Here is a 16,164-nt window from a genome sequence, read left to right as displayed (position 1 = left end):
GTAAAGAGTCATGTAATGGGGACATTGCTCCAATTTTTTGATATACTCATATCTCCCCTCACCCATTGCATGTAAGACAAATCTTTACCCCTTCTCCACTTTTCTTCTAACATGCACTCCACCACTAGCATTAACAAAGAAGGGCCCACCTCCTTTTCCATTTTCCACAGCCTCAAAAGAATATAATACCTAACACTTTGAGGTGTTTTTGGTTGCCTTGTTCCATATGATGACCTAACAATATCGCCTCATGTTCACATGAGCTTGCTTCGAAAACTTTGTTTCCTCTCCCTCAACAATGCCACTTGCACACATCCCCATTTCCCTTTCTTTCATAAATCATGAAGTTGATTTTGCCCCCCTTTCCAAATACAAATTTGACCTACCTTTTTTAGTCACTTCTCAATCAAAAATGGATCACCACTAATGGAAAACTAGATACTAAATCCATGAGCCAAACTTCTAAAGAATTTTTAGAAGTCTTGAAAATTTTCACCGCATCATGTTCAAAAAGTTAGCCCCTTCCCACCTACTTATTGGAAGATATGAGAGAATTGCCATATTTAAAGGTCTAGTTGTAATAACATGTGCAACTATACAGGTCCTCACTTTACAGTCTATGGACCCAGCTTTTATAAATAGCTCTTTTTGATGTGAAGCACAAGTAACCTGGTTTGAATATGTCATCACAACAAGATGGGGAAATATGCTAAGACCTTTTGTGGTCATGCCAATGCATGGTTTTTTAAGTCGGAGAACTAGGTTGGTTTTTCTCTCTCTTGGGGAAAAATTTTCTAAAAACCATTAGTAGCTATACAAAATGAAATAAATTTGGTAGCCATAAAAATAACTCTTTGAATGAGCATGTATAGCTCCTCCATATGTGTGTTTAGTAGTGTTACTTCACTCTAAGATATTGGTGTTGGTCAATCTATGAAAAGTTGGTTCATCTCAAATTAACACTAGTATGCATACTCAAATTATGATGAGTTGTTCATCTATCTATATCAAGATGAGTAATTATATAGTTAACACTATATGCATAAGCTAAATAACATCAATAGCATCTACATACACTACTTTTTAATCAAGCTTATATGGTACGAATGCCTACAACATGCTATGTTTGTAAGACCACAAAGGTTGTGATAGAACAAATCTAATTATTAGTTTTGCATCTCATGTGTCACCTCTTAAATCTTAATGCCACCTTATAAACCTTACCATTCTTTTACAAAACTCTTCCTTTTGAACCTCACCTTAATCTATAGTTTTTGTGGAAAGCAGAAAATATTTAATCCAGCATAAAAAGTTCATAAATCCAATACTATTTTATAGACTAGCATCATATATTGAAGATTGCACTTAAATTTGGATGGTTATTCTATTTACTAAGTGCTATTATAAATCTTGATGACATGAAATTGTTGATAATATGATTTCTTCTATGTAAGTCTGAGTTTTATAAGGATATGAGTAACAATCCAAATCAAAATCTCTATCTAGTGTGGCAAGGAATTCACATCACTTTTGTGATTTATCAAAGCTTGTAACAACTTCACACATGAACAAATTGGAGGCATATAACAACAATGACAATGACTTTCTCAAAATATGAATAAAAATTTCCAAATCAATTAAGTTCTACTTTCTCATCACATTCGATCACATATAAGTCCAATTAAAAAGGTTGGCATCCATGTGGTGACGTGGTTGGCACAATCATCCTTTTTCTATTTTTCTTTTATCATTCCTTGAGACTTAAGTGACTTTTTAGATTGGGATGTTTACTTGCTCGAAATTTTATGATGTTAATTGAGTTGTTTCACTTTATTTGATGGAAAGGTTAATTTGAAGTGATTAATATTATCTAGTGGAACTATAACCTTCAACTTAAGAGCCTACCTAACATATTAAAGTTTACGAGTCTTGATCAAAACAAATAATGAACTTGTAGTGAATACATAACCAAATAACAAATTTTCAATAAATTCCTATTTCAAATCATAATGGGCTTATAAAACTTTTAAGAAGCACCCTTTTCATTTCAAGGCATGCATGTATTCTATATCCAATTTCCTTTAATTAATGGCATGGACACTGTCATGTTAGGTTTCAAAAATGAGTGGTGAAAATATTTAACATGGTATATACCTTAACAATTTTCAATAATAACAAACTTAATAAAAATCAAAGTCTAAGATAAAATCAACTTATGTTAGAGCATAAATGCCCCCCCCCCCCCCCCCCAAGTATGAAGTGTATTATAGTGCTCTCCTAAAACTCTTCATGTGCTATATGCAAATTTCAATATTACACTACTACTTTATAAGGAGTGTATTCTATACTACATATTGTATGAAGTATATATATGTAATGTGAAAAGTTATTGGGTCCTCATTGGATCATGCATGTTTTCCATAAGCTTTGTATGAAAAAGTTAGTACAATGTTTGAAAATTGTATACTTGAAATATTAGTGTCATGGTTGTGATATTAAATTTCAAACAAATATGAAATAGATTCCCATTCTAAATCAACTATCATTGTTGCAAAATAATTCATTGGAAATAAGTAATTCATTCACTTAAAATAACTCTCTATGTATACCAAATTTTCCTAAGGTGTAGACCATAGGGTTTGTGGTTGAGGATGCTACCTATTGAGGGGGGGAGATTCGTAGGAAGTTATTTGAGTCTTGAGATTGAAGTAAAATTTCAACAATATATTAGTCAAGAAACATTGAAAGAAATCACATTGGCACAACACTTTCCTTTACTTCCACATTCTCTTATATTAGGTGTGCAAGTCCCTTATGCATTTGTGAGGCCATTATACAAGTCATAGCCATTGCCACATGGGCACAATTAGTATCAAAGAAAATCAAATCATAAAATAGTCAAGGATGAGCCTTAGATTGCATGAAGACTCAATGAGGACTAAAGCTTACAACATAATTGAGCTTTGCTAATGTAAATTCCATTTATAGTTTTTTTTTTCCACATAATACCAAATAGATATTAGCATCCACAAACATAAGCATGCACATATTGTTCACATATTTGTACAATGAGAAAATCTATATAATCTCGTATTAGTAGCTATTTAAAGTTATGTTTCAATAAGCTCCCAAAATATAAGAAAAAAAGGCTCTATGTTCATGGCTTCAAAAATATAGCTCTTTTAAAGTGAATCTATATAGATGTATGGGACATGATGAGACCACATCTTCCTTTAGGGTCTTTAGAAACTCTTCAACGACTCTCTCAATTAGACCATTCAAATGTGCTACTCTCTCACTCTATCTCCACCTATACAAATCTAGAGTCTAAGCTCATTAGTCTAAAGTCTAGACTATAAACAAAGCACTTGATAGATGATAAAAAGTGTTGTAAGGCATTAGTCTAAAGTCTAGAGTCTAAGCTCCTTTTATTATATTTTAGACTAACATATTTATAAATTTAACATGCATGTATAAATGTGCCAATGTAGCACTTGCCGAATGTATCATCTACTATCTAAAGGAGGCCTCCCTCTCTCTCTCTCTCTATCCCAAAACATGGGCATGTTCATGTATCATATTTCAAAAGCATAGCATGTATACATATGCAAAATTTTCTTTTTAAAATGCAAGAATACATAAGTAGTCTATCAACTCATTTTGGAGGAGTAGTGTCTCCCCCTCGGTCCTTGAATTGGCATTTGGGCATATGCATCTTATCTCAATTTAAAAATGCATATGAAGCTTCGTCCATTTACAATGCTTGAATATCAAAGCATAAATTTTGTCGTCACACAACAAAGTACCTATGTTTGGAAAGGAAAACTAGTTAAGCAACCAATAACTTAGTATCAATTACTTAGTATGTATTCAAGGTACATGGTAGAACTTTACCTTAAAGCCATGTCCCTTGTTTGTGACTTGGCACTCTAATGTTTTAGGATGTGACTGAGTTTTTATATCCAAATTTTGCCTAGAATTCTTGTTTAAAAATCTTCTAATGCACTTTTTACAACATATATATCCCGATATGTTTCAAACCTCTCATTCCTTGAACATGTGCACAAATATTACAATTAATGTAAATCAACTTAGATGCATATTCTTTGAGCTAGTGCTTAGCTTCATAGAGTTCAATATGTCTACTGAAATTTTTTTGCTATACATGTGTAAAATCTCACCACTACATGATACCCATTCCACAGTATCGAGGTCTACTAGATGTACACTCAAAGGTTCTATATTCTTGACCATCCTTGGGTAGTATGTACTTGGAATCATAGAAAAGAACAAGGTCCTCTATAAGTAGCTTAAATGTATGCCCCTCAAAAAGTAGTCGACCAATTTTGATGTGATAACACTTAAAAGTACATGTAAAGCTCTTGACACTCTGTCATTTCTAGGAATCTAAAGGATATACTTCTGTAAAAACAAGAACATTATTCATGTAGATATTATCAATTTTCTCATCCTCAATGTACTATAAAGACTTATTATTTGCAATGTTTGATTGACTACTTATTATGGGTGCAACATATATTTGTTTGTGCATGAATACATGTTGCACCAATGCCTCTATCCACAAGGTGAGAATCTTCCTTCGTCTGAGAGTTAAAATTCTACTTTAAATCGAGTGCTTTTATACATCTCCAATTGCATATGCTTTCAAGGAGTTCTCATCATCGATGAACTATAAAGACCTATTGTTTGCAATGTTTAATTAAATGCTTATTGTGGGTGCAACATGTATTTGTTTGTGTATGAACACATGCTGCACCAATGAGTCTGTCCTCATAACATGAGAATCAACATTTCTCCATTTTTTATAGATTATTTTCCCTTGAAGGCTCCCTTTCATGCTTGGAAGCATGGGCACCTAAGATAAATAATGATATGTATGAGTGATCTAGTTCCCTTTCTCATCTTTCATATTACACACTTCTACTGAGAGGGCATTCATTCTTTTGTTTGGCAGTATGACCTAGGCAATGCACGTAAAGGTTTACATGTTAAACCCTGAATGATATGCATTTTAATCTACGCTAGTAATCACAAATATATTGTCCGAATCAATTATAGTATCAAGATGCATTAGCCCTTTTGTGATTAGACCCAAACATTAGAATTGAAACACATGTATATATGTACACAAATGCAAATGTAGATTGAATTTAAAGGCATCACATTGATCATTATGTTTGCACAAAATATAATGGAATGAATAACGCATAAATACTCTAAAAGAGAAACTGTTATATAGAACAAGTCTATTTTAACTTAATACATTGTATAAATACACGGGTAATACATAATACTAGTTACAACAATGTAGTCAAATGGCATGCAATCCGAATATGGATACTTTGGTTGACACATGAGATGTTCTATGACTCATTAAATTGTGTGATATATGGAGAATATAACACATGAGTTACATGGATGGAAGCTAAATGGTAAGGAAATTTGAATATGCACAAGGGATTGACAGTTCGGAGTATTTGTAAACATTGACTTCTAGTGCACTCAATCTATCTAGCACAAAGGAATAAGTCACCACAACAAAGAAGTTCCAAAGTTACATACTTCACCTAAACCTTCTATTGTACCCACATGTTCATAAAGCATTGCACTTCAATGAGAAACTAAAAATACCTAATCATTCACATGAATTATGGCAATGCAAAAGAGGGTAAATTTATCTATAAGCATACTCATAAAAGATCAGATGAAATCTCTACACTGCCTTTTTTTTATTACTATAAGAATACTAGATCATAAATTTATGATCTTTGAAACCTATTGAAAATTATAGATATAAGAAAACATCAATTCCTCTTAACTAAAAATAGCTAATCATTCACACAAATTTTGTCAACACAAAAGAGGACAAATTTACATATAAGTAGATTTATAGAATAGAAGATAGAATCTCTATGTTGCATGTGTTGATTGTAGCAACAAAAAATGATTCTAAAGTTAGAATCAACATCAATCACTTCTATAAAAATAGAAATAGAGAAAATAGAGAGAGAGAGAGAGATATATATATATATATATATATATATATATATATATATATGTATATATGTATATATATACACATATATACACACACATATATATATATATATACATATATATATATGTATACATATATATATATATATATATATATATATATATATGTATGTATATATATATATACATACATATATATATATATATATATATATATATATATATATATATATATATGAGCACCTATGCAATCTTGCCCAAATTGATATTTGCAAAAAAACAATAATACCAAGAGTTAGAACTGACACGAAGCTCTCCTAAGAGTCAATGATCAATAGAAAATACACTTATGAGTGAGAGAGAGAGAGAGAGAGAGAGAGAGAGAGAGAGAGAGAGAGAGAGAGAGAGAGAGAGAGAGAGATGAGCACATGTGCAATCTTGGCCAAACTGATCTTTGGAAAAAGACAACAATACCAAGAGTTAGAATTGACATGAAGCTCTCTCAAGAGTCAATGATCGATAGAAAATACATGCATTATATATATTTATATATATATATATATATATATATATATATATATATATATATATATATGCAATCTTTCCCAAAAAAATCTCTACAAAAAGACAATAGCTAGAGTTAGAACTAATATCAAGCTTTAGTTTTAAAAAAAAGAAATAACTAAAGAGGAGAGAGAGAGAGAGAGAGATGAGCACATACGCCTCCACCTAAAATAATCTGTATAAGGAGACAACATCAAGAGCTAGAACCAATGTCAAGCAAAAGAGAAACTACAGAGAGAGAGAGAGAGAGAGAGAGAAATAGACTATAAGGAGTCACATGAAAAGATGTGCTAGAATCTAGAATCCAATCTTGAGCTAGTTGTCTATCCACTACAACCAACATATGTGCAGGTAGAGTAGAAGTAAATAACACCTCACTAACTGTAGAAAGAAAATATTTATGTTCAATAGCTTCTAGTCTAACTAAGTACATTGTATGATTACAGGGGTAAAATAACACAGTGGTTACACCGATAGTAGCCAAACGGCATGAAGTTTAGATAGACAATGTTGCTTCAAGACACTTCAAATGATTTATGACATGCTCATGGTATAGAAAGAGCAAGCATTCTATTGAATAGTGTCAGTTAAAGCTCTGTAATAGCTTCCTTGCAACATTGCACTATATATTCAACGAAAGTCAAATACATTAGTAAAAATCCAAAAATGGTGATCAAACCCTAAATCATTAACATCATTAATGAAAACTTATGTTCAAAAAGATTTATAGGAGAGAAAATGGATGATTTGTTGAAATAAGCAAAAGAATTTGCAAGATAGTGATGATGAGAACAAAATTTGCTCTAATTACAAAGCAATAAAACTCATCAAAAAGTAAAGGTAATGTTTAAGCCAAGTAATAGCTTCCTTGCAATATTACACATCTACACATTGTATAAAAGTCAAATACATTAGTATAAACCCAAAAATGATGATCAAATGTTAAAGCTTCATATAAGTGAAGAGTTACATTTAGAAGGATTTATAAGAGATAAGATGAATGATTAACTAAAAATTTAATTTCTACAATAAATTAAAAGCAAGATTTAGAATCGACATCAACCATACTTAAAAATTTGTTGAAATGAGAAGAGAGAGAGAGAGAGAGAGAGAGAAAGAGATGGGTACTTATGTTTTGTTTAAGATCTACTATTGCGCAAGGAGAAGAAAGTGAAGAGATAAGTAAAGTATTTAAAACCCTAATTACTCTTTATACAAAGTCCTCACACAAATCCAAATTCAAAGAAATAAACAAGAGAGGAAAAGAAGTCAGGTGTGCTGAATTTTCAAGTCAAAATGAGTTTGTGGGGGGGAAAAGAGCAAAATTGACCAAAAATTGAAGAATTGTATGATGATAGAGGTACTCAAATTTTGTGCTAGACTCATTCGCTCTTTTTTAATACCCCACTATCTTTTTGTTAAATCAAAAACCCAAGATTTGGGGAGGGAAGATTCACCCTCTATACATATCATCATCTAGCATTTTTATTGCACAATCCAAAGTGCCCAAATCTTAAACTAAAAGATTTTTAGGGGACAATTTCTTAGTCTATTTTTTTCCCACACGCGTGTTTGTATGTATGTGTGTGTTACACATCCTTATGACACAATATTCATCATAATTTATTAAATGACAAAATAATCATATATTCTTTGAAAATTTAGACAAATAGTTTGAAAAATGCATGAAATAAGAACCCTAACACTAATTGTGACTTGGAGATAAATTACTAAGTCGATGCAAGCTCAAACAAAAAAGTGTGCAGAATGTTCATGGAACATGAAATGTTCCATCTGATCTTCATTATGGTTCTATTAATATAAATAAAGTACTTACTACTAGGTTTTTGATCTTTTGGTCATAGTCTTTGACATGAATCAAAATGAGTACTATTACATATTGAGTAGTTGCATATAAAAAAGGAAAACTTTTAAATACGTTCGTCATTACTTCTTATTAAATTGAATTGTAATGAATCTAAAGAATTTTCATTTTTAGTCTAAACAACCTAGATTCTGTTGATAGAATCATAGTAGGTTGAAGCATGTATTGGCATGCCTAAAAAGAAAAGTTTAGAATTGGATGACGATGATATTTTTCATGGAACTTCGCAATTTCACCACATATTCTTATACTCTTAATCATAATGATGGTACTTTTGAGATTCTCCCATCATTTCTTCTCAATTTAGTATTTTCCACCCAACTTAGCATCATGTACTTTCATAGATTCCTACAATGTTCTAACAAAGGAATAAAGAAAGCAACCTTTTGTGTGGTAGTAAATTATTAATTGAGTAGTCAACTAGGTTATTTGCAAAGAATGATGTGAAAGTGTGAAGAAGATTCAAGGTTATCCTCCTTATTCAAAATCCATGGCTTCTTATTGTAAGTTTATTACATATATGTGAGATCACTAAGAAGATTTAAGGTTACTTGATATGCCCAAGGGATATGAATCATTGTAGTATTTTCATTGCATTTGCGACATCTTGTTTTTTAATTATATATGCATGTTTTATATGAGTGAGCAAGCTACGTGGACTTGCCAATTGTCAAGAAATTGTTTATGTGATTTCTTTGGAAAAATTAGTGGCAAAGATTTAAGATTTTTGGTACCATGTATGTGAAACTCTAGTCCTAGGACTTCCTTAATAATAAACTTGGCCTTTGGTGGAGAAAGTGATGTTAATCATGAACTTAGTATTCCACTTTTATGATTGCATGCCTTATTGTTGGTAAACCCGATATAAATATGTGTTCTTGCAATTGACAATTCATAGGCCATATGAGTTGTTAACAAGAAAAGTTTGGCAATAATGATAGTCTTAGTTTTTCCAAAACTTCCTACATTGTGTACGCACATTGTGTGTTCATTACCCTTCATTTTTTTGGACCACTTTAGGTAGGTCCATTAATTGGATGCCAAGGTATTCTTGTGCATGTAATATGTCTAGCATTGTTTGGTTAGGTTGTCTTATTTTCTTCTTCATCACCAAAAAAGAAAAACATGTATATGCTATTTGCAAGGTTTCATGGATTTATGACTTTCTAAAACATGAGAGAAGCTACATTAACTGAAAGTATTGTTTCCTATAAAAGTGTCTTCAATCTTCACTAACTAAGGACCACAATACACGATCAACACAAATTATACACCTTCAACGAAAGTGTGGATCCATAAGAGAATCTATAGCACATGCATACACTCACATGTGTGACTTGTGGGCCCATGAGAGACCCCTCAATTTAAGCATATGCTCACACTTGGACACCCATATGTCAACGCTACTTGGTAAAAAACACTATTTAAAAATCATGAAAGGAATGAATGTGGGTCAAGTATGCAAAGAGGAGAAAAATTCACTAGGCTAAGATCAATCTAGATTGATCAGAGAGATTGAATATGTACTTCTACAAATACCACTAATTGAGATGCTTCTTGATCATTCTTTAATAGAAGATTCATGCACAAATACACATACATAGCAACTCCCTCACAATTCTACTCAAGAAAAAGAACTTTGGGATGGTGGCAAGGAAAGCTTTTACGAACTCAAAAAGCTTATTTACTTGAACTCAAATATTTATGTGCCTCAACTTCTCGAAACCAGACACAATCTAAGCCAAAGCTTGTGTTAGAGTATTTGGGGAAGTAATGTTGTGTAAGAGCATGTAGCAATAGGTTTCACTTTCATTTTTCATCTTCTATCACATGTGTAGGATAGCATGCATACACACACACACACACACACACACACACTCTCTCTCTCTCTCTCTCTCTCTCTCTCTCTCTCTCTCGCATGTACATACACATACATAGCAATATGCCTTAAATGAAGTCAACACCAACCATGCATGCATGTGTGCATGCACACATATGTACTCTCTCTCTCTCTCTCTCTCTCTCTCTCTCTCTCTCTCTCTCTCTCTCTCTCCTACATAGTAATATGCCTTAAATGTAGTCAACCCCAACCATGCATGCGTGTGTGCATGCACACATATGTATGTATGTATGTATGTAAAATGTGTGTGCATTATTCAGCTGTGGGAAGGATGTGGACATCCCTATATGTCTTGAAGTGAACATATTGTAGGGGGGATGAGTGAGTGCATACACCTTGGCATTTAGTGTGTGGTTTTCTAGATATGCATGAAGACATACAAACATAACACACCAATATATACTACGAGAATAAGGTAACTACATCATCCTAAGGATAATTTCATACATTAACCTTTATTTCCTAAGGAAATCCATAACAAAAACTTTGTATACTTGGGCATGCCAATTTGCCCCTTTCAGTGCACAAACCATTGTAGACTCACAAGATTCAAAAGTTTCTCCTATCACTTTAGAGGACTATGTTTTCTTCAAGCCTTAAGAGTTTCCTGAAATTCCATGCATTCCTAATCACAATAGCCCTAATCATATTCCAATCTTTGATGGACTTTTCATCCACATTTACATCCTCACTATAAAACATTGAAGAGAGGCCAATCTTTTCATTGAACTCTACATCTTTAACCCACCTCTTCACTTTAGAACATTGCCTTACTTTTGAAAAATCCCAAAATGAAGAAATGCTCCACTAATTATGTGGCCCTCTTGCACTAGATGCAGGTAGGTGAGACATTTATCTTCTTACCCAATCTCATATCACGTGCAAATTTTCTTAATTTGCAAATTGAAAGGGCCACAACTATAACCAATGGAATAGTAAAAGCTATGCAAATGTGCATTTCATCAAATATGATCCAATTAAGGTTTACAAACACATTTCATACCAATCATACAACATAAGAGCACATTTCTTATGAGGAGATCCAAAGTGATAGCCTAACTATTAAAACAAGTCTAGCATGCCTTCAAAGTGGAGGCCCATATGGCTAAGAGTTTAAGTTACTTTGCCTTGTCAGTGGATGGCAACATGTGCTCTAATGTCATGGTTATACCATTATATATTTGTAAATTACTACATTGCAATTAATTAGGTGACTTCATTGCCTCAAATGGAGAATTCATTTACCATGGGAGCTAGTGATAGCTAAAACTCATGAGGATGGTGGATTGCAATGTGTGCTCTAATGTCGTGCATTGCAATTAATTAGGTAATTTCATTACCTCAAATGGAGAATTCATTTACCATGAGAGCTAGTGATAGCTAATACCCAACCTATTTAAGAGGATGGATCCTTAACGACCATGGGCATAGTTAGTGGGGCATTGGATGCCACCTTGCTAGCTCCTTGAAGGTATGTGGAATGGCCTAAACTTGCCAAGTAGTCTTTATCGAAATTTAGGATCATAAAGTTACTCTAGCACTAGTCAAAGTCTAGAAGAGGTGCTACAATGCCAAAACTGTTAATATTGGTGGTGGGGAGGTCAAGTCGACTCTCCATTCAAGTCATGTGGCCCTATGGAGGAGCCTTTGGGGATGAGCTTTTGTATGTTCAAGTTTGACACAAACTCTCAATGGCATCATGCAACAAAGATACTATGCAATGGTTTGATGCTTATGACCCCACGAGGCTTAGGTGGAGAAAGTGCTTAAGGCATTGGTAGACAATCTTCAATTATCAAATAAGAAAAAGGATTAGCTTGAAGAGGTTCTCCAAAGGGATAAGGACAATTTGGCATACATCCTATGTCCGGAGGATAGCTTTCCCCCTTACTTTGTCTCCTAACCTAGGTTAAGTCCTATGGACATGCAAAAGAAGAGTGATTTTAACAAGGCAATGGGCCCATCATAATTCCCCCCCAACAGATTGAACATGGTGCTTTTTAAGTGTCTCATGAATGAATAGCCGAAAAGGGAGAAAACTACGGCTCTATCAATATCTAGAATGAAATCCAAGCTGACCCTACAGAAAACAGTAAGGATCAGATGAGTAAGGGACCTCTTTAGAAGGCAGCTCAAAAATGCTGTCAATGTTAATCTTTAATACATTTCCCACATTGTTTTGTTAAAAACAGGGTGAGTTTGGAGTAGCACCCTTGTGCAAATTTTTGGAAGGCTTTCATCGAAGGGGTAGGGACTCTGTATATCATGGATTGGATTCACACATCTTGTACGTCTCTGATTATTCTCTAATCTAGCAAAGCTTCATTAAAAGGGAAAAAAAAAACCTCTTTTATTTCATAGCATTACTTCATGGTTTTACACATTACTGCCTTATTCATAGACTGATAGATTCGATTGCCGACTGGCTGCACACCATAAATGCATTCATAGCCACAGACTAGTCCAGTTCTTCTGCACTTGTTTGATTCCAATGATGACAGCACAACACACACTTCCATGGGCACAAGTTTGAGATGACAATCTGAGGCAACACACTTGTCATTCCTGGAAAGCATTACATTCAGAATAGTTTCAATTTGCGGCCAACAATCTTGTGCTATCCATAGACCTGAGGAAGAGATATGTATCCGTAAACCTGGAGCATCGCACAAAAATAGGAAGGGACTCCCACTCCACACTGAATTTGGTTCTTTAATCACATAGAAACAGTGGCATGGTTGCAAAGGCTGAAACAGGGCCACTACAATGCTACAGCTCCTTAAACTCACCGAATCCATTCGATCAGACCCATACAACCAACTATGATGAATTAGGAGAAGTATCCAGTTGCTTCTGTAACAGAAAATCTGCCTCTCAGCTCAATGTTATTCTCTAGCTGAGGTTGATCAGCACCAATCCTCCATCAAGGGGCAGGTGCCTCATTCACTTGTAAAGAATAGCACTAGATTGTTGAAGCTGCAAGTTCTACCAATGATACAGAGGTATATGTCACAAGAGTTTTAAGACACCCAGAAGCCATCTACATAGGACATAAGTAAACCTCATGTCTGCTTAAGTGGTCTTATTTATGAAGGAAAGACCTCAAAAATATTGCTGTTGAATTGAAATACATAATAGACTTCACTGCTGCTTATTTGGCACCCTCCTAAGGGGAGACGAGCTATACCCAAAACAGGGTCAGCAGCTCATACCCCATTCTTCATGTGAGACATTTAGGCTTCTCTGGTCCTCTCAGAACTGCAGTTATTAACAGATACCACCCGCTCAGAAATTGATGAACAACAGTTAGATCATAACACATCCCAGAAGAAACCTTGACCTACCCAGACTACTGGATTCCGATCCTCGCATAATCCGGAGCCGCCTCACAGTATTAACAAACATACTGCAATGCAGCAAAGTCTTGCATCAGGAATGTTCTTCTGACTAATCAAGGCCTTGCTAGAAACTAACACACAAAGAAGTTACAATCTTTACCTCCAAGGAACATCTCCAACCAACATCCAGTCACCGTCTTTATCTTCATATGTGAGAACATACTCAGAGCTGTTCCTTAATCGAAAATGCTTGCCATCATTACTGATGCTTTCCCTTCCAGTGACTTGAGATGCTCCTTGACCTTTGATAAACCAAGAAGATCAGATTTTAGCATGGATCTGAGATTATGAAGACTGACAAACTACTGAAGTTTGGTGAGCACTCGATACATCAAGTAAAAACAACAAATGTAGAAAAAACAGACACCCATTCGTACCACTGTTGGAGGGCTGGAACATGTCTTCCAGTGCTGAAAGGAGGCCATCGTATGATGTATGAGCATTTAAGTCAACTTTGCGTCCCACAGTTATCCCATCCATATTCACCTTGACAAACAACTCAGCCGGCTTTGCAAGTGTGTTCTTACGGTATGATCTAATGGGAGGCCAACCTATGACTGCACCCCTGTTTCATACATTTGACAGATGGGGGATATGAGCAAGCTGTCCTTGCTGCACATTACACTTCATTCGTGCAACAAGTTAAGACTTCTGAAAATGCCCCAACCTTTTTTATACACTTACGAGATATGCTGACAATTTCAATTCGACAGTAAGTCTTTAATCTCCAATCAAAGAAAATTTCAGAACCATACAAGATACCTTATTGAACTGCGCCATCAACTAAAATTTAATACCTCTGGAAACGACCAAACACATAATCTTCCCTGTAGCTGCACCCTGGGAGTGAAAACAGAATGAGAATGAACCTGGAAGGCAGCTTACTTAGCTGGAGGCGCATCATTTGAAATGGACTCCTCTGGGGTCTTGTAGGGAATTGCAGAGGAATCATTGGGCTTGTCCACGTGAGGCAGCATGCTCGGCAGCTTGCTGGCATTATAATTAGCCGAAGGCTGATCAAGCCCGACCGGCCAAGTTGATGGCACCACAGGCTTTGTGGGAGTCCAGTTGGAAAGGAAGCCTGCCTGTTGGTGCTTAGAAAAAGCCTTCAAGTCTGAATCTCCACTTCTGACCGGCCCTGAACCGGCCCCTGTGCTATTGCCAGCAACTGAAGGCCTGCTCTCCACAGTAGCCGCATAGCGCAGGGCATCAGACATGGCTTCCATGTAGCCGCGCTTGATACCATTCTTGGGAGTAGGAACCACGAACTTTGCAGCCTCAAAGTTGTTTGTGGTGCTACCACGAGGGGTTGACACAGCAGTAGCCTCAACATGGTCTGGCACCGGCATACAGATGTGGGAAGGCTGGAATCCATGCCCTGCAGCAGCTATACTTTTGGCATTGGGGTTTTGCCATATGTTCACAAGCTCCTGTGACGCAGCACCTTCAACAACAAGGCCACCAATGGTGCGGCCACTCGTTGGCAGCACCGGCAGCCGCTGTGCAGCATCGGCCACGCTCTTGGCAGCATCCTGCTTTTGCTTGTCAGACTCTTTGGCCTCTGCGTCATTTTTCTTGACAGGGCCCAACCCTAGGCGGAGGTCGGTCTCCTCCAGGTTGAGATCCGTCGGCACGCAATCAGCTTCCTTGTGCAGGAGCTCCTTAACCGCCGCAGCCGCAGACGAGACCTCTGCCAGGCCGATGTAATCATGCTCCTTGAGCACGGACCCGCTCTGTTCCGAGCTTTCTCCACTCAAGGTATTGTCTGCCTGACCTCCATTGGAGCTGCCTCCGGGAGGGGAAATCATCACAGAAGAAGCACTAGCGCTCGGCTCCGAGGATGCATAACCGGTCTCGGGGGCAGACGAGAAGGACGAAGACAGGCTGATGAAGCTCTTGCTGTGCTCCATCGTCAGGGAGGAATCTCTCTTTCCCGGAATGTAATCCTGCATTGATGATGGAAGGAGAGGAGGGAGCACATAAACGAGAGACAGAGACAGAGACAGAGACAGAGAGACAGAGAGAGAGAGAGAGCGCAAGCGCAGAGAAAGAGAGTGAGAAGGCGGACGATATTTTAAAGGGACAAAGCTCACTGGCTATGGCGGATGCAGAGTTCTCCAATTATCATAACAAGCGGATAATATAAAAGGAGGGATCGATACCGATGACCGGTCCAGCCAGTGGATCGACCGGGGAAACCGGTTGAACCCTACATTTAGTGAGTGTTCACGCGCTGGGGCTAGGGCCCCCCTAAGGGCCACTATTCAAGAATTGTGGTGGGGAAAAGGTTGTCTGAGGAGCTGTTCACCTCTTGTTGTTGGAACAAAAAAGGTTGATCTAGAGAGTGGAGGTATTCACATGGAGTTCGTCAAGACTACCTTAAGGTTTGAAATGAGTCC

General features: G+C 36.1%; 1 protein-coding gene across 1 annotated transcript; it reads right to left on the bottom strand.

The window, feature by feature from the left end:
• Positions 1-12,895: 12,895 nt before the first annotated feature.
• LOC148040679 (uncharacterized) lies at positions 12,896-15,893 on the bottom strand. The gene is made up of 5 exons (XM_087660983.1): positions 14,651-15,893; positions 14,143-14,330; positions 13,866-14,007; positions 13,712-13,773; positions 12,896-13,625 (listed from the first exon to the last, which is right to left on the bottom strand). The coding sequence occupies exons 1-5, from the start codon at positions 15,715-15,717 to the stop codon at positions 13,588-13,590; spliced, it is 1,497 nt and encodes a 498-aa protein (XP_087517109.1). The 5' UTR covers positions 15,718-15,893; the 3' UTR covers positions 12,896-13,587.
• Between the last annotated feature and the right edge of the window lie 271 nt (positions 15,894-16,164).

This window comes from Lygodium microphyllum, chromosome 2 (assembly GCF_053477565.2).
Source record: "Lygodium microphyllum isolate KBCC chromosome 2, Lygodium_microphyllum_v1.1.10, whole genome shotgun sequence".
NCBI lineage: Eukaryota > Viridiplantae > Streptophyta > Polypodiopsida > Schizaeales > Lygodiaceae > Lygodium > Lygodium microphyllum.
Note: the sequence above shows the minus strand (reverse complement) of the source record. Positions and strands in the feature narration are given on the sequence as shown.

Coding starts and splice junctions, on each gene's coding strand:
- LOC148040679 (XM_087660983.1), bottom strand. CDS start 15,717: ATGCAGGATTACATTCCGGGAAAGAGAGATTCCTCCCTGACGATGGAG. Junction 14,331..14,650: donor AATGATGCGCCTCCAGCTAA/GTAAGCTGCCTT, acceptor TGTATGAAACAG/GGGTGCAGTCATAGGTTGGC. Junction 14,008..14,142: donor GTTCCAGCCCTCCAACAGTG/GTACGAATGGGT, acceptor GGTTTATCAAAG/GTCAAGGAGCATCTCAAGTC.